Here is a 19032-nt window from a genome sequence, read left to right on the forward strand (position 1 = left end):
CTCTAACATATAAATGGAATACCGTAGAAAGCGCTGTTAAATGATTTCCCCAAGAAGGTAACCGTCCGGCTGGGAAAGTCTCGCGAAAGTATCATTTGCTTAGGTTAGAGTTAAGGATATAGATATTTATAGATAGGATTAAGGAAGGGTTATGTTTTCGGGGTAAGGGTAGGTGTATGGTTTCTGTGGGACTCCAAATAAAAACAACAGGCATATATATATATATACTTCTTCAGGTGCGGTCTGGAGCCTGGACCATAATTTAACCCAAGTATTTACAATAACACCATTAAACTTTAAAAGCCACTTAAATTAAAATACACAATGGATATTTAAAGTCGAAAAATAATTATTTAGACACATCGTATCTCCGCTGTTTCGTGTTAATTTTCTTGTTTCTTGTTTTTTTTTTTTTTTTTTTAATGGTCTTGATAGTGATCCACGGTCTACGTGGCCAATGGTTGAGCTTAAACCCTGTGGCGTTCGGCTACTGTAACTCCCCAGTTCCCACCGCTTCACCGAGAAATGACAAATCCTAGTACGGTAAAGGCTGTGGCACATAAATATTAATTAGTCAAATAACAAAGCGCTCCAGTGGCCTATGTCACAAAGCATGATTAAGCAGCTAGCTAGCTAAGTTTAAACTTAGTTTAAGTGAACTCTGAATTCGCGACTGGCTGGTCGCTTCATTCACGTGAACGCGCACGTGAACTATTCATAGCCTCGGGATCAAACTCTGAATTGATAAAGTTGGTAACGAGCGTCTTCATACCATTAACCCTAAAGAAGCCTGATTGGATTTTGTGAGTTTTGTCAAACTAAAACCAATCCTGGAATCCAGATTTTTTTTGTAATACATGGCACAGGAAGACAACGAAGGGACGTCGGCATGTGCTAATTCATATTCATGAGCCACATCTTCGCCGTACTAGAGTGCGTAATTTCGCTTTGCGAAGATGGCGGCGTGTGGACGTGTGCAGCTATTCCTGCTGTTGATATTCATCTCCGGCTGGATCTGTTCTGTTCGTGGACTCAAACCAATGATCTCAGACAATGAAAACGCGCCGGATAATGCCGACAGAGCCAAAAATCCAGCCGGAGAGGGGAAAGTGGCGGCGGTGGATGGGGCCCCCGTGGCCCGGCGCAGCGGCGGCTGGAAGCTTGCAGAGGAGGCGGCCTGTCGTGAGGACGTGAGCAGGATCTGCCCCAAACACTCCTGGAACAACAACCTGGCTGTGCTTGAGTGTCTGCAGGACCGAAAAGACGTAAGAAAACACGACCAAGCGTGTCTTTAATCCTGAATCTGCGGGTGCATTAGGATTTAAGCCACTTATAGCATAGAATTGAGTGCATATGTAAGACATAAGATGGAGATAAAATAGCTACAGACATAACATAAGTATAGATGATTTGAGAGGATCTCCGGTCACGTCTGGTTTTTAAATCTATTACAAGGCCTCAGTAACATCTAGGCTATGGAGTTTTATGTCTGTTAGCTTTTAGTCATTTATATGCTAGTATACTCCTAAATGCTCTCAAAATGATCGTTTAGCCGATATACACATTTTAAATTTGCAGTCTTTCTCTTCTGGAAAAACACACCAAAAATATGGACGAGTCATCTTGCACGCAGGGGCGTATCCACGTTTTTGTCCAATCAAATGCTCTCTATAATGAGAATGTTCTGCCCCCTAATACCGCTTGCCTCTGACTAGCAATAGAGCGCAACAGTCTGGTTCCAGAAGTAAAAATGCCATTAATTTATCCCATAGATGAATTGTTTTTCAGTGATTACTTATAAACTTTTAAAGACAAAGCTACTGTGATCTACGAGGTTGTTCATCGATGGTATATGCTTCCGTCGAAGCCATCCGTCTGCGTTATTTCAAATTCATTGTTTAAAAATCATGTTTGATAGCGGAATTCATGGTAAACAGCTACATTACCAATGGTACAGCAGAGAACGATCCACCAATCAGAGAATCGTGGCCAATGAAACCCACGAAACGCGACCGCGTGCTCCCATGACGCTCTGTGAATGACGTTATCAGTTGGTCTCCCTCCCCCATAAACTACTTGTATATTAGTACATATCGGGATATTTAGCAATAAACATAAAGTATATTGTTTCTCTACTTAAAATAAACTGCCAAAAATCAATAGTTTTATATATTTCCATAGTTTTATATTCAATGACATCATTCACAATGCTTCATGGGATTGTAGTCGGTGCTCTCATGAAAGACGGTAAGTACACAGTCTTGAACCTTTGTCTTTATGTCCGATTTTCAAATACTTTTTCGAGTTTGTGATGTTGGGATTCTCCTCGGAGCTGGTTGATTTGGTTCATGGCATCATTTCAACTCTTTTATGAAGGATTTTATAAAAAGTCTATGGAGAATTGAATGGGGAAAATACTTCCGGAACCCAGATGGCTGAAAAAGTGGGTGGGCACTGTTGCGCTCTATAGTAAGAAGCAAATCATGGCTCACAGCTGTAACAGAAAGTAAAAAATGTGATGTGCCATTATACCAACTTCCTGTTTTAATAGGAAATGCATCAGCACAGGAAAGAACTGCACTCCAGTGGTTTCCCTGGGTTTTTAAAGTACACACAATTAATGGAAAAGAAACCAACAGAAGTTGGGATCGACTTTATTTCCCTATTGTGACGTATATCTGAGTGAAGCGTTTCATCGAACAAGAAAAAAATGTAGGGCGGGACTTGATTTTGGCCATCGTGAATTGATTGGATCGTAGAAAGTGGGCATTGCAAACTAAATGGAGGCAGATCTAAATGCAAGTTTGCAGTCAGTTGTGGAGGATTACTCTCCACCTGACACACCACCGGCACCCTCCCTTCAAGAACTTTTTATTGAGGAGGAGGACGATCAACAGCAGCTAAATTTCGCCAAAGGAATCAGTCCATATTTATTTGAGCCACTACCTACTGCGAACCGAGAGTGACCAGTACGAGGCTGCTGATGGTCAAGTTCACCCTCGAGAGCATCTCCATGTGTCCCAATGGTAACGCTTCTTTTCTAAATGTATAGTTATTGGCCTTAACTGCCGTAACAATAACTGGTATTTATTGGCAAGATTGTTGAATGACAGCTTTACCAACAACAGTGGCTTAAAACAATCCCGTGTAAGTGGCTGTCGGACGAATACAACATACAAAACATCACAACAGTATTTCACAATCTCTACCTAAAAACGTTATATGATTATTTCTAGTAAGCTAGATAATTAGTTTGACTTACCTTCACACTCTGTGATGTTCCAACTGTGTACACAGACAGGACAGCTGTTCTGCCAAGTGCAGACGTTTGACAAACCCCATTTCGTGCTGTCTAAAATTCCTGAAGCATTCTTGGGTAAAATGCCTCGCACACAAACGCAAATTCTCTGTGATTCCTCCTCCTTCAGAAGTGTAAAAATTCGAGCCAGTGGCCAAGCAACCAGGGTACTTTGGGGATAGGGTAGAGGGTTTGGAGAGGGGAGCAACCTAATTCAGAAAGTTTTGAAAACAGTGTTTATTTTTGCAATTCCGTTTGGTGGCGCTAGTGGTGCAGAAATTACATCAGCTTTAAATTAATACACTTAAGAAATGCAAGTATTGGCATTTCCTCTTAAAATATTCTTAGTTCAGTGTATTTCAATACATTAAGGCTATTTAGTACGAATTTGTAAGTTGTTAATATTTGAGTTCTAAAGTTACAATTTTATGTTGTGGTTGGTGGGATATTTCGGAACTTTGGAATTATTATTTTTATTTGAAAAGTCAAATCCCGGCGATCACTGACGTAATTGTGGGTTGGGATGAAACAAGGAGACTGGCGGATTAACAGTGCTTGTTGTCATGTACTTTACAACACTATCACGGTTATGCAGAAAACGTAATGTTATTTTATAGAGAAACGCTCCAACACTGATTACATTGAGCCTGATTAATCTTTACAATAGAAGTAAAGGATGCGTGTCGGTGTGTTTTTTCTTCAGTTTTTTCAGACAAGACGTGACATTAAGTGTACAAACTGCAGTGCACCCTCTAGCCGTGGATGACTGCATAGACAGTCTTTTCAACGTCTGCTGGCATGATTATTGAATGACTTTGCTCTGAAATGTATTAATCGATGATAGATAAGCTTAATCGATCAAATTATTTAAAAAAATTAATCGATGAATCATTAAAGTCACCATGATTTCAAAATTGACAGTTCTTATTGATGTTGCTGTTTTTGTTAAGCGATTTATTCGTGCACGTAATTGTTTTTTTTTTTTATTTTATGGCTTTCCCTGTTAATCTTTAATTAAAACAATAATCCCCCCCAAACTCGCAACAAATTCTCATCTCTGATGTCGAATGATTGGCCGAGGGCTGGGCTATAAGTTTGATCAATAGACAGATGAGTTTCATCTCCTCCCATCAAGCCCCCTGTCATCATATGAAACGATTGCAGCTATTAGCCAACAACATGGTGATAAAGTATATTTTATGTTGCTCCCTTCCTCAAACCCTCTTCACTATACCCAAACTACTCTGGTTGCGGCCCGCTGGCTTTGTACACTTCGAAGAAGGAATATCGGTGAATTCACGTTTGTGAAGTTTATATTTTGTGCAGCCGAAGTTTCTTAGATGTACAGTTCGAGTAAGTGTTCTTTGTTCATTATGTTTGGTTTATTGTGATTCAACAAATGGATATATTGTTTTATACTCACTTGTATGTTCATCTCTAGTGGCACAATGGCTTCAGTCTCATCGTAAACAAAGACCGCAATGTGCTGTGTGCGTTTGTGGGCAGGTTTTAATAATGATGACAGTTTGATCATTCGCTTCTCAAAACTTTAGAAAAGGTGTCTGGTATTGAGATCGCTTCTCAAGATTTTCCGATTTGCAACTCTGACATGAGCAGCACAGTGGAAAGGCTGTGGCTGAAAGCTAAAGCCTATTGGCTGTTTTTAAAAACGGCATGAGTCATTCGACATGTCCCACCCGCATTTCCTTTGTCAGTAGGAAATACGTCAAAACAGCGAATCGAACAGCACTCGTCAAGGCACTTCAATACGACTTTAACATCCCTCACTGATCTGGCTGTTCATACACTGTTACACACCATTACATCATAGTGGGCTGTCTAGAAATCACTGCTATAGGTTATTTCTCTGGTTGATGTTCATCATGATACATGTTATATCTCTCTGGCTGTTCATCATAGTTACAGATTATTTCTCTTGCTGTTTATCACAGTTACAGGTTATTTCTCTGGCTACCAGGGTTTTTTCCTGGGTCAGAATTGTGGTTGTTGATGTTAACGGTCAAGTTAGTTTATTACACAATTGCGATTAATATATAACATAATTACTTAATTGCATTTCAGGTTTAAATTGGATTCAAGTTATTTTTGATCATCTTAGCATCTAGAGCTTTTTGAATTTTACACAATTTTTTAATTTGTGAAATCAAACCAAACTTAATAATTAACACTTTATTTCTATAGGAATAGTTAGAATATCCTAACTGTGCCTATGAGTTGACCACTTTGAGTTGGGACTGTAGTAGTGAAAATGTTTGTTTTCCACTCCATAAAAGATATTGTTTTCCTTTCACCAGGTTCTTAATTTAAGTCATCTTTAGGAATATCTGAAGGCAAACAATGCCAGTTTAATATTAGAAAATAAACATCATTTGAATAGAATGTGCATTACACAGGAGGAATACTATATTTGTCCATACGTTTTGGAGGTCCTGACTTTTGTGATTTTCCCCCTAACATTACATTTTTACTCCACTTATGGTTAGATTTAGGTTTGGGTTGGGGGGTTCAGTTTATATATATATGCATTCAGCCTGTACAGCTGAAAAAAATGTGCTTTACAACTTGCTTTTGGCGCCCCTTCGTGGACATTTCACCAGGAAAATGAAGCTCACACGGGCCCATACGCCCAACAACACTTACCGCACTGGCCTCTGGGGGCAGAGTTTTGTATTTCGGTAAGAACAGACCGATTTTGGCTAAAGAAAAGTCAACCTTCTGTTTCTGATTTGACTTTGAGATCAGTTTGAACAGTCAGAATATATTCTTCTAGGGCTGCACGATAATGGTGAAAATGTTAATAAAATGATATTTTGCTCAATTTTAATCATGATTATTAATCACGATTATTCTGTTATTTGAAAACTTTTTAATTACAGGGCTGCACAATTAAAAAATCAAAAAATAAATAAATGAATAAATACTGTTGCCACTGTTTAGATCTTGATTCTAAAAGAAAAAACAAACAAACATAAAATTACATTAAAGAGTAGCTCTCATTTTAAGCAGCTATTGACCAAAATTAAGGCATGTTTTACCCATTCTTTACTGCTAATAGAAACAATTACTCGGGTGTTTACACTTGCATCCTTTTTAAGATCCATTCTTTATTATTATTAATAACATTATTATGATATCCCCATACCCTACAGTAACGTGTAGGCTATTAGTAATATATTTTTAATAATTGAGCACGCAGAATTTCTATACAGTCTTAAGCGTTTTATTTGAAGGAAGCCTAATTATTTTATCAAGCCTTTTATTTTGAATGAAGACAGTGTTGTTTCTGAGTGTTACCAGCAGAGGTGACAGTGGTGTTTTGTGCTCTTTCCATACATGGAGAAATGCTCTCGTCTATTCCTCGCTCCACACAACCCCGGTGCCAAAGGGTACTTTAGATTTGTTACACACTTGTTATGGTCAAATATATTTGGAATTAGGCAAATGTGCAACTGAGGTAAATGTGTAGTGCTTTAAAATAACCCTGTCAGAGCATGTTAGCGACGTACACGAACCGAATTCAGAGCACAGCTGTTCTGTATAAAACATACATTATCAAAGCACGAGATGGAATTAATTTCAAGCACAGAATGCCGTATCATTATCCTCATGTGCCGTACATATGAGACTCCTAAACATCTGCGGTACGGTTCTGTATTTCAGCGAGTGCTCGAAAGAGAGACAGTGATTGGTCAGTAGCGAACTTCTGAAGAGAGCGTGATTAGTCAAAAGAGCTTGTGATTTGGTCTGTCATCCATAGACACAGCCTATAATGAAAATGAACAACAATTTGCAACTTTACTTGGCTGACACCTTCTGTTTGCAGATGATTATGCTTAATTAACCGTGAGAGGCAGAAATCGTGATTGCAATTAAAATACGATTAATTGTGCAGCCCTAGATTCTTCTATGTGTTGTGTTTTCCACAATGCTGACTTTAGAGGTTTCTGTATGTATGCGGAAGGAATTTGTACTGTTTTGTCTTTTTTTTTCACTAAATGTTAAATGTGCTGTTATTTTGTTTGAGTTGAGTAGCTAAGTAATTAAGGCTATTTAAAGCTCACATTTCTGAAATGTCCATGTCTACTTTATGATACAACCGATGGGTTTAAGTTTTTCCTTGGAAGTTTTGATTTTTCTTTATCAGGTCAGAAGAACATATTAATGAATTGAATTTAAGCATTAATGTAATTATTTTTACATGTAAATCATTAGGGTCTCTGGGACCCCAAACAAAAAGTAAGTCTCAGCAAAACCTTTTAAAATTGACAAACCCCTGTTACAACACAAAGACAAATAATAAGCTAACTGAATAGAAGATAGTCAAAGGTTGCTGTGTCTTTGCATTTGGATGCTGTTTTTAGCAACATTGTGACACTTGTCAAGCCTTGAGCTCCATGGAAATCAAGAATGCCGTGCTTGAAATTTACATCAGGCTGTTAACACCTCTCCTGTGCTATGCTGAGGATGCTATCTGTCTGAGCTTGTTCTCAGCTGTTCAAATAAAGATCACCATGAAGTTAGCATGGTTAGGGTGACCTAAATTGTTATTTGTTGAATACACTTCTTGGCTGTCAAGGCTGCTAATAGAGGCATCGTTTATTAATGGAGGAAGAAACTATTAAAATGCAACATCTACTTTTAAATAAAGCTGCCAAAGACATGGAAGTGGCCTACAGCAGTTCATTGTAGCTTCAAGACCACATCCGCTACAGTTAAAGAGAGCTTTTGCTGAAACAGTGCAGTTTAAGGTTTAAGTGAGTAGTCCACTAGAACTACAGCACCATATTTTTTTCCCAATCCATGCTGGTAAATCCTCTGACTGTGTTAGTTGGTTTGTTTAGGGGTCTCTGTGGTTCGGCTGTGATCAATGTCGTATTCTCTCAAATTTGGATGTTACAGTATTCTCTTAACTTTGACAGATGTTGCACATTTTCTCACATATGATGTCGCCGTTGATCATAAATTCAGCAAATTTTGCTGTATTCTCTCAAATTCCTCAGATGATGCCATATTCTCTGTATTTCTACGGACATTGCTGTATTCTCTCCAATCTGATGTTGTTGTTGCACTCTCTCAAATTCTTGTTGTATTTTCTGAAATTCTTTGAATGTTGAAGACATTCTCTTAAATATAATGCATGTTCCCATGCCCTTTGTAGTAGAGGTAGACCAATAAAATTGTTTTACATATTAATCTGTGCCGATAGTTGCCTTTTGGAGTTATCGGTTATCTGCAAAAATCAATGCAGATAGTTGCAGATAGTTTTTTTTTTTTTTATTCCTCTGTGTTCCAACGATAATTACGTTTTATAAATTGAAGCAAGGGCATGCAAAGAAAAATACATAATGTAATATACATAAACTTCATACAGTATATTGTGAATAATAATAATAATAGACTATAAAAAGTAGTGGTCGTCCAATATATCGCAGAGGCCGATAAATTGGCAGATATTCCGATTTTTTTTATTTTTTATAATCAGCATCGGACAATATATATTTTCCTGTTTGGCTGATTTGTTTCTTGAGGGCGCTGAGAATCGGCTGCTTGCATGTGAAGCGACCGAGACATGTAAACGACCAGTCACGGTTTGTGTTGATGTTATGTGCCATCGTGTTACTACAATAATAGACTGGTGTGCAACACAGTGTCATTTAAATGGTCCGCATATCAGAGGCAGACGCGTTTGAGCTCATATTGTTAAAGTGCTCACCTGTTTCATTCTCCCACTCTCTCCTCAACAGTTCCCTGTAAATTTTAACTGTCTTGTCTAATGATAAAAAGGCATATATCAATAAAACTAATATCATATACCATCTGCAAATATGCACATATTTCATTTAAACGGATGTAATAAACCAACCTCACACAACTTCAGCAGATCCAGCATCCTGTGGAACGTTCATAAATCTTCCTCTGAAGTACTTATTATAACAGTCTCTCCTCAACAGTTCCCTGTAACGTTTCTAATGATAAAAGGCAAATATCAATAAAACATGTATTATATACCGTCTGCAAATATGCAGATATCTCGTTTAAAAAGATGTAATTCACAAACCTCACGAAAATCCAGTGTTTTCTTCCCGTCGAGCACTCATCTAATATCTTCCTGTGAAGCACGTGTTCCATCAGCCAGAATCAAAAACTTCAGGATCAGGATCAAAAGTTCCTCTGATTCACAAATCATGCCGGTCACTCTATGACAATCCCAGCAGGCAATCCAGGCCATTTAAACTGTCAGGAGATTGCCGCACGAGCGCGTGAGAGCAGCTTCAAAGTAAAAGCGCTTCACTTGTGCTTTAAGTAAATGTCTTATTCACTATGCACTGCATGTACAATTTGTTTGATTCGGTATTTTTTGAGAAAATGCGATTGCTAATGTGGACATGCCATCCATGGTTGCTGCACTACTGTGTGTACTGTTATTTCCTTGTTACTAATATATGAACAATTTCTTCATGTGCAAATAAATTACTAAAATTTGATGACTAAACAGAAATCAGAAGAAACTGCTATCTACCATTTAAAATACAATATTATTTTTTAGATTCTTTTTTACAAAGTTAAAGTTTTGTGTGAAATTGAGAAAATATAGAATAATATAAAATAAGTTTATTAATTTTTTTGTTTGTTATTTACTATATTACATTGTGTGATATATCAGCATTGTATCGGCCTATCAGCCACCCTGCTCTCTGGATATCGGCATCAGCCATTAAAAAACCCATACTTGTCCATCACTAATAAAAAGCTTAATTTGGTAAATATTAAATATAGAGCATTGTGACGAAGCCAAATCACAGACATTTCAAAATAAGAGTCTCCAGTGTGTTTCCAGCTTGTTTCATGTTAAAAGTCTCATGCACTAAATCTTTTTTTCTGATTATTATTGGGATTCTGGACTCTGGATTCTATGTCTGTGCCAAATACAAAAATGTTGTAACATTCTAGTAATCTATTTTAAAAACTATCAGCCGATTAATCAGTTATTAGCCTTTTCCACCGCCTTCATTGTCGGTATATGCAAAATCCTCTATCAGTCGACCTGTACTTTTGTAGTTCTTCAGATGTGACGACAGAAACTCAAAAATGCTTCAGATTTTGATGTGTTCTATCAAATTCATCGGATATTTCCACAATCTCTCTAGTTCTTTGGATGTTGACAACAAATCTCTTACATTCTTTGGATGGATTTTTAACCCTTAAACGCATACCTCAGGTCTTTAGAGACCCGGGACCTCATTCCAACCCCTGTACCTCATCAAGTTTTGGAGTTGTGCCCACACCTCTTTAGTATTCCTCAATATATCCCTTATAAATAGTTTGACACACAAAAAATGGCAAAATTACTTTGGTTTAAGTACCAAAAGTGCATAGGGTCTTGAAGAATATAAGTTTTTTTTTTTTTTTTTGCACTTCCATAAGTTATATTTTTATAATTATTTCAAATCTATTTATGTTTACTATCACAGGATATCTATTTATTTGTTTATTACAAGAGAAATGAGTACTATATTTATACAAATAAATACTACTGTTTATCACGTAGACTTTCTGTGCAACAATGAATTAACAACAGTGGTGAATTATCAGTATTTTATATGCGTATACAAATACATAATATTCATGTTATTTCATATTCAAGGTGGTGTTGATGTTTCAGTGATTGATTTGATTTACATTTGACATTGCTAGCTGAAACATCATTGAAGTAAACTATAGCAAGTGTTACATGTGAACAGGATGATATGACTATTGTCATTTGGGTGTACTACTGAAATAATGTAAGCTGAGCATCTATTTAGACTCAAGTGGCTGAGAAAATACACATAAATTACACATAAGTTACACATACATTACACATGTGTAGATTATGTGTTAAGTATAACTCAATATGTGTTTGTCAGCCAGTTGCATCTCATGAAATTTCAGTGTGAAAATGATGAATCCTGTTCTTGATTTGTCCTGATTTGTTGCATTATCTCTTTAATTTATGAAAAATAAAACATCAAAATATGTTTTATTTGAATGTTTCCTCATTGTCTTGAAAATATTCCGAAACATTTTACACTGAGCATTTTGTACATCCATTTTTGATAGATCTAAGTGCCGGGTGTCTAAAGACCCGAATATGTAAGAGTGTTTATGAAAATGACCATGCATTTAAGGGTTAAACCACATCCACACTAATCAGTTGAAGTTTAAAACCTTATTGATTTTTCTATGTTTACGCCTCTCATACATACTAGGATGTCATTTTGCTCCGATGTCGTTTTGAAAGCACTCTCCATAAGTGCATACTTTGGAAAACGTTGACATTAGGAAAATGGAAATGGAGGTTTCAAACTCCAACAGAGTTGCATGGAAGTTGCCTAGTTCTTCTGATGCTGGCGACATAATCTATAAAATTTGTCAGTTGTTGATGTATTCTCACAAAGTATTTGGATGTTGACAACATTATTTCAGATTCTTCATAAAAATTCTTTGAAATTCTTCAAAGATCTAAGTGAAAGGAACTCTGTCATCACTCACATCATTGTCAGATGCTTGATCACATGTCACAGGACTATTGTAAAATAATGTACTGTTCTTGCTCATCTTGCCAACTGTAGCTGTAAAGCCATTAATGATCGTCATAGTCTTTTCATAACCTTTCAGTGCCCTCTGTATGGGGAAGAAAGTATCATGACAGCAAATAGGGCTAAAATGAAAGACTAACTGAAAACCCAAGATAAAACCTACTTGTTTATTTGATCAACATTTCCCAACAATATTACCAATATGTTGGTCTTATTTTTGGTGTGTCTGTTGACTTAGACAGTGTGCTTTGAGATTTGACACTCTAAATATTTACTTGGCAATTTGGACGGTTCTCCAGTAGAATGTGGACTAACTTCCTCCTAGAGTTAAACAACAACATTTTACACGCTCATATAGCACACGTACATCTCCGAGATGTCTGTTCAAAAGTTATTGGTTTGAATCAGTCAAATTACTCGCTGAATCTATGAGAACAGTTACTAAATTAACATCTGACTCACTTGCTGAACCACATGTCATCATAATTGTATCTAAATGAACCGAGAATGGTTTTTGGTATGTAACCTTCTATGGACAAAATTATGGACCATTTTATGTGGTTTGCAACCCTAACCCATGACTAAATCTGTTTGATTACTGACTAGTTGTACATTTAATAACTTATTAAAGATTCACAAATGGCTAATATTTGTTTAGAATGAACTTTCCATATCAAAATCTGTTACCTTTATCAAAGTGTTTTATAGCACTTTAATTGACATCATACAGTGTAACCTGCTCACATGTGTGTGTTATATCTTATCTCAGATATTAACACACAAGCCACAGGATATTTTTTTTAGTATGTGTGGTGAGAGCTACAGGAAGAGAGAAAGAGGCCAGAGCAGATATTTGCTTGTGTCTAAGTTGTTGTCAAACGTACCAGTACTAAAATAAAAAAAGATGTAACGATACCAGTGTTTCTGCAATACCGGTATTACCGAGCACCGACTCGATCCGATACCAGCGCACAGTATGACTGACACACGACTGCTTTGAAATGCTTATTTTGAGCACGTGCTCTGTTACTCCTTACACTGAAATGGAGAATTAATCAAATTAAAAATGTGATATGTCCTAGTGTGATTTATTAAAATGCTAAAGGGTGCAATCTTAGTGTGGAAGAGATGCGTACTTTGAATGAATGCATAAGTCTGACCGCTCATACTCTGGAAACTCCACAGACATATCATTCACAACATATTGTATCAGATGGCAGAGCACTAATCTACTGTGAACCACGCAGCACAAGTAAACTATATATTTATATAATTCATTCGCAGCATTTGCGCTTTAATCTCAACTCAACTTTATTTATATAGCATTTAAAACAACAGAATTGACCAAAGTGATTTTCTCCCATTTTCTTCTCAATTTGGCATGCCCAATTCCCAATGCGCTCTAAGTCCTCGTGGTGGCGTGGTGACTCGCCTCAATCTGTGTGGCGGAGGACGAATCTCAGTTGCCTCCGCGTCTGAGACAGTCAATCTGCGCATCTTATCACGTGGCTTGTTGAGCTTTTTTTCTTTTTTTCTTTTAAGCCATTCTGTAGAGAATATACTTCAAAGTTTAGGGTCATTGTCCTGCTCCATCACCCAGCTTCAGCTGAGCTTCAGCTGGTGCTGAAGTTAGAGCCACCCTGACATTATCATGTAGGATCACTTGATAAACTAGGGAATTCATTTTCCCCTCAATGATGGCAAGCGTTTCTGTCCCCGAAACAGCAAAGCAGACCCAATTCATGATGCTCCCTACACTGTACTTCACCTTTGGGATCATGTTTTCATGTTGGTACGCGGTGCCCTTTTTTACGCCATACATGGTGCTGAGTGTTTTTCCCAAACAATTCAACCTTAGTTTCATCAGTCCACAAAATATTTTCCAGTAGCATTGTGGAGTGTCAAGGTTGTCTTTGGCAAACTTCAGGTGCTGCAATGTTTTTGTTGGAAAGCAGCGGCTTCCTTCGTGGTGTCCTGTCATGGACACCATGCCTGTTTAATGTTTTGCGTATAGTAGACTCATGAACAGAGATGTTAACCAGTTCCAATGATTCCTTCAAGCCTTCAGCTGTCACTTTAGGGTTCTTTTTTACCTCATTGAACGTTCTCTGCTGTGCCCTTAGAGTCATCTTGGGTGGATGGCCACTTCTAGGGAGAGTAGCCACAGTACTAAATCATCTCCATTTATAGACAGTTTGTCTAACTATGGACAGATGAATATATATGCTCTTCGAGATAACAGTTACCCTTTCCAGCAACAGTTCTTGATCGTAGGTCTTCTGAGATATCTTTTTTTGCAAGGCATGGTCCACGTCAGCAAATACTTCTTTTGAATAGCAAACTCAAAATTTTTGAATGCTTTTTATAAGTCAGAGTAGCTCCAACCCACACCTCCAAGTTTACACACTTTTTCCAACCTAAACTGAGAATGTTTGAATGATGTATTCAATATGTACAAGAACAATACAATAATTTGTGTCATTAGTTAAGAGATTGTGTTTGTTTGTTTATTATTGTAACTTAGATGAAGATCAAACCAGATTTTAAGACTAATTTATACCTAAATGCAAGTAATTCCAAAGGGTTCACTTGCTATTGTAATACAGTTGTGACTTCTTGTTTCAACAACAAAATGAATTATTGGAGTTTGAGATCTGCAATTTAGTCTGTAAAGGTAACTATAAGCACTTGTAATTTTACACTTTTTTTCTTAATCTCTTCTTCAGGAGTCGGAGATCGCTGCAGATTGCAATCATGTAAGTGCTTATGCCTTATTGCTGCTGTTGACTCATGTTGATCTGAAGAACCGTAAATGCTAACTAGTTGCAATTCTAGCCAAAGTGTCTCAAATGAAACTAACATTGAAACTTAGCAGTAAAAATCATTCTGAAATTCTGTTTTGAGACTTGAACATTGTAGATGTATATATGTATATTATATATTAGAATTTTATTGGAGATTTAAGAATTTTACAGTTAATTTCTCATTGCTGCAACATGCACTGATTTAATATGAAGAACATTTATAGACAAAATAAGCAATTACATTTGTTTACTGATCAATTTAAACCAATTCATTTTAAATAAATGTAAATTCCTGTCTAATAAAACGTCTTTCATTTTTAGCTGCTGTGGAACTACAAGCTGAATTTGACAACAGATCCAAAGTTTGAGTCAGTTGCTATTGAAGTGTGCAAGAGTACCATCAGTGGGGTGAGTACAGATATGCACTGATCTCTCAGAATTGAGTTTGACCATACTTTGTAATACAGTTAGATAAAAGGAAAACAAATGTTTTAAAGCTTAATGCTACGTCCACATTAATCCAAATAAATTTGAAAACGCTGTTTTCGAAATGCCCTCAGTCCACACTGCCATTTTCAAATGTTTTCCAAAAGTTGTTCGTCCACACCGAAACATCTGAAAATGCAAAAATCCCTTTACTGCACATGTTAAAAAAAAATGTAATAAGTGTGGCCCTACATCATTTCCAAGTACTGTCTCAAACGCAGTTGTCCTCGTGTTCCACCGCCGGACAGCAATTCCGAGTAAACTTCACGAGTTTTGAGATGAATTGATCACATAACTGTCATATGACAACAAATACGTTATCGTTTTCGAGTATCTCAGCTTTCCCTGTCCACACTATGATGCTAAGATGGCATTTTAAATGTACCAACTTTTAAATTGAAATAAAACGTTTTCGAAAAGCACCGTTAATTTTTCGTTGGACAAAGATGCCGTCTCAGTGTGGACAGAAGGCCAAAACGTAGTGAAATGAATGCGTTCCCTTACAAAAAACTGTGAGTTCTGGCAAACTTGCCGCAAATTTGTCACTCATTATTTTCAAATGCAAATGAGCTTCTGATTCGCCGCAAATGTTTGCCAGAAGTTTGCAGCTCTTCGCCGGTAGTGGTGAACCTGCAGCAAACCTTTGGCAACAATGAACAATTTGCCACAAGTTTGCCGCAAAGCTTATTTGCATGTGAAAATGATCAGGGCCGAGTTTGCGGCAAATTTGCCAAACTCATGGTTTTCGTTAGGGTTTCCAAACGAAAACGTGTTCGTGTGGATGTGACTTTTTGTTTTTGTGCAATTCTGTTTAGTGACAGTGGGGGCTCAAAAATGACACAGTTCACCTTTTAAAGTGTCAGACTATACCAAAAAGTCATGATAAAATCATTTTTGACTGTTTTTCTCAGATTAAGGAGTGTGCTGCAGAGGAGCGTGGGAAGGGTTACCTGGTGTCGTGTTTGGTAGATCACCGAAGTAACATCTCAGAGTACCAGTGTAACCAGTACATCACAAAAATGACCAGTATCATCTTCAGCGATTACCGCCTTATCTGCGGATTTATGGACAAGTGCAAGGACGATATCAACAAACTACACTGTGGAAGCGTCAACACGGGCGAGAAGGTAAAATCCAGGTGCACTGTGGGTGCAGTCAGTGTATTAAGACTGAGTGAAGATTTACTGTAAAGAGACATACCGAAAACCTTTTGAATCAGGATGAAACAATACCTTTGAGTATGAGTACAGATGCTTCCTATTTGGTAGTTAGTAATGACTATACATTATTTCTGTGTAGTAATGCTGCAATTTTCAGACACAGTACAGTGCAGCTGATGTGACATGCAGGCTTATAACTGAGCAAGTGGATCGAGTGCACTTCTATAATTGAAATAAACCATTTTGAATGCTTGGTTGTAAGGATGTGTAGAGTTGTAATGTTTTGCGTGGTTTGATGTTGTCGATGAAGCTGAATTGTGACACTGATTTCATTCCATAGTTAATAGCTACTTTCACACAGGAAACCCTTTAAATTGCAGTAAAATTGTTGGATTGCCTTAACTGGTAAATGTATTACATCTGCTATTCACACATGCAAAAGAGCTGTTGTGACATCAATTTGTAAGCGAACCCGGAAGTCTAATTCGCCATGGGTTCCCTCTGGGTTTTCCTGTGGGGTTTCCTTTATAATGGGGTTTTTTAACTTTTTTGAAAGTTAAATAAGGTCCGTGGTAAACGTTACTTGACGATACGTGGACGTTTTGTTCTACAACATAAATTACACACTTTCATACCTCAAATGTGAATTTTGAAGCCGCCGTGTGTTTAAAAAAAAAAAAAAAAGTATCATACGTCCACGTATCATCAAGTAATGTTTACCACAGACCTTATTTTACTCAAGTTCAAAAGCCCCATTATAAAAACCCATAGGGAAATCCAGAGAGAACCCGTGGCGAATACTTTTCCGGGTTTTTGGACTACAAGCTGAACAGCTCTATGGCTTTGCATCTTTTTTTCCATTTTGCTACCATTCACGCATCAGCACCAAAATGCCACTAAACACTGAGATGTAGTTATTTTATTAGTTGAAAAATGTCTTCATCCCCTTAAATGAAGAGAAGTGCTGCAAGGCAGGATTCAAAACCCGGAAGTGTGGAAAAAAGGTCTTCGATTTTCACAGAAATTCATTCGGCTTGTGTTTCGTGAATGAGGCCCATTGTTCATATGTCGTGCAGAATTAGATGTTGGTATGTTACAATTTTTATGAGTATTAGTACCTAAGACTTGTATAATTGTGTATATTACAGTATTATGTACTATATTGAGTATATTACCTTGATCTTGCCATGAAAATAGCCAGTGATGCTGATGTGGCAATAAAATAAATAAATAGTACCTAAGAACAGTATCAGACTTTTACCAAGATCATATCTATGCACCCCTGCTTTGAAACATTTCAAGATTTTAGAATAGGAGCTAGAATAGGGTCAGTCTAGATCCTAGAATATGAGCTATGAGCTATTTGTCCCAAAAAGCTTTTTTGGGACAAATAGCTCATTGTTATAAGAGCTGTCAAGTGATCCAAAGGCAATTGACTGAACTGAAGAACCAGCAAAATTCAGTTGAATTTAATTATATGTATTTAAATAGCACTTTTTACAATGCATGTTGTTTCAAAGCAGCTTTACAAAGAGTAGTACCTTACCTACTCTACATTGAGCAAGCCACAGTGTCAAGGAAAAACTGAGAAAGAAACGTTCTCATGCTGGCACATATTGAAATTTATACAAAACGTTTGCACATTCTCGTTCTCTTTGCCCTTCAGGATATCCACTCTCAGGGCGAAGTGATTGCATGTTTGGAGAAAGGGCTTGTGACTGAAGCCGAGGAGCAGCCGGGTCAATACGCCATTAAAGAGGACTGTAAGAAGGCCATTATGCGCGTTGCTGAACTTTCCTCTGACGATTTCCACTTGGATCGCCACCTGTATTTTGTCTGCCGGGAGGACCGGGAACGCTTCTGTGAAAATGTAAGATGCAAGACTCAAACATGTTTAGTCCTAACAGTCTTGTTTGCTAATTGTTTGCTTCATTCATTTGCTTTTTAGACTCCAGCAGGAGAAGGCAAAGTCTACAAATGTCTCTTCAACCACAAGTTTGAGGAGAGCATGTCTGACAAAGTATGTTTTATTCATAGTGGCATTTTAAGGTGTTGTATGTACCCTTTTTATGAAAATATGTACCTGTCCGTGTCATCTGCAGTGTAAGGATGCTCTTTCCACTCGTCAGAAGCTCATAGCTCAGGACTACAAGGTCAGCTACTCGTTAGCTAAAGCCTGTAAACCAGACCTGCGCAAATACCGCTGTAACATGGATACGGCGATGCCGCGAGCCCGAGAGGCCAAACTGTCATACCTGCTGCTGTGTCTCGAGTCAGCCGTACACCGAGGTAAGTGTGTTGGGAATGATGGATGTGTATTTCCTAAATCATGTTGACTAACAAAAACTCTACCCTCTACAGTTTGATTTTACTTTCACACATTTTCTAGTGTTTTCTAGTTTCAGTATAGTTGGTTTTTATTTTACATATTTAAAAAAAAAAAAAAAAATTATTTTAGAGTAAACTTCTGACTTCAACTGTATCAATGATAACTTCTGCAGTAACGCTATCTATTTGCTTTTGTACATTGATAATGATAAAATTGTGTTTGGACTAGTGGATAACAGCAGTGGATACTGTAACGTTAGTTAACGTTACTTACCTCAAACGATGTGGTGTCTTCAAAATGCCTTGGTGTCTCAGATGCAGCCAGGTGGTTCCAGAGATGCTTTGTCGAAGCAATG

At 37.4% G+C, this 19032-nt stretch overlaps 1 protein-coding gene across 2 annotated transcripts in view; it reads left to right on the forward strand.

Moving 5' to 3' along the window:
* The first annotated feature begins 900 nt into the window (after window positions 1-900).
* The window catches only part of glg1a (golgi glycoprotein 1a), a 44008-nt gene continuing 25876 nt past the window's right edge, over window positions 901-19032 (forward strand). The window contains exons 1-7 of one of the 2 annotated variants that reach the window (XM_051690341.1): window positions 901-1265; window positions 14625-14654; window positions 15024-15110; window positions 16100-16315; window positions 18015-18218; window positions 18297-18368; window positions 18451-18637. In XM_051690341.1, coding sequence (XP_051546301.1) covers window positions 957-1265; window positions 14625-14654; window positions 15024-15110; window positions 16100-16315; window positions 18015-18218; window positions 18297-18368; window positions 18451-18637 — 1105 coding nt within the window. In that variant the 5' untranslated portion in view covers window positions 901-956. The remainder of the gene's footprint in view (window positions 1266-14624; window positions 14655-15023; window positions 15111-16099; window positions 16316-18014; window positions 18219-18296; window positions 18369-18450; window positions 18638-19032) is intronic. The other variant, XM_051690342.1, reaches the window with a different exon arrangement.

Source organism: Myxocyprinus asiaticus, chromosome 46 (assembly GCF_019703515.2).
Source record: "Myxocyprinus asiaticus isolate MX2 ecotype Aquarium Trade chromosome 46, UBuf_Myxa_2, whole genome shotgun sequence".
Taxonomy (NCBI): domain Eukaryota; kingdom Metazoa; phylum Chordata; class Actinopteri; order Cypriniformes; family Catostomidae; genus Myxocyprinus; species Myxocyprinus asiaticus.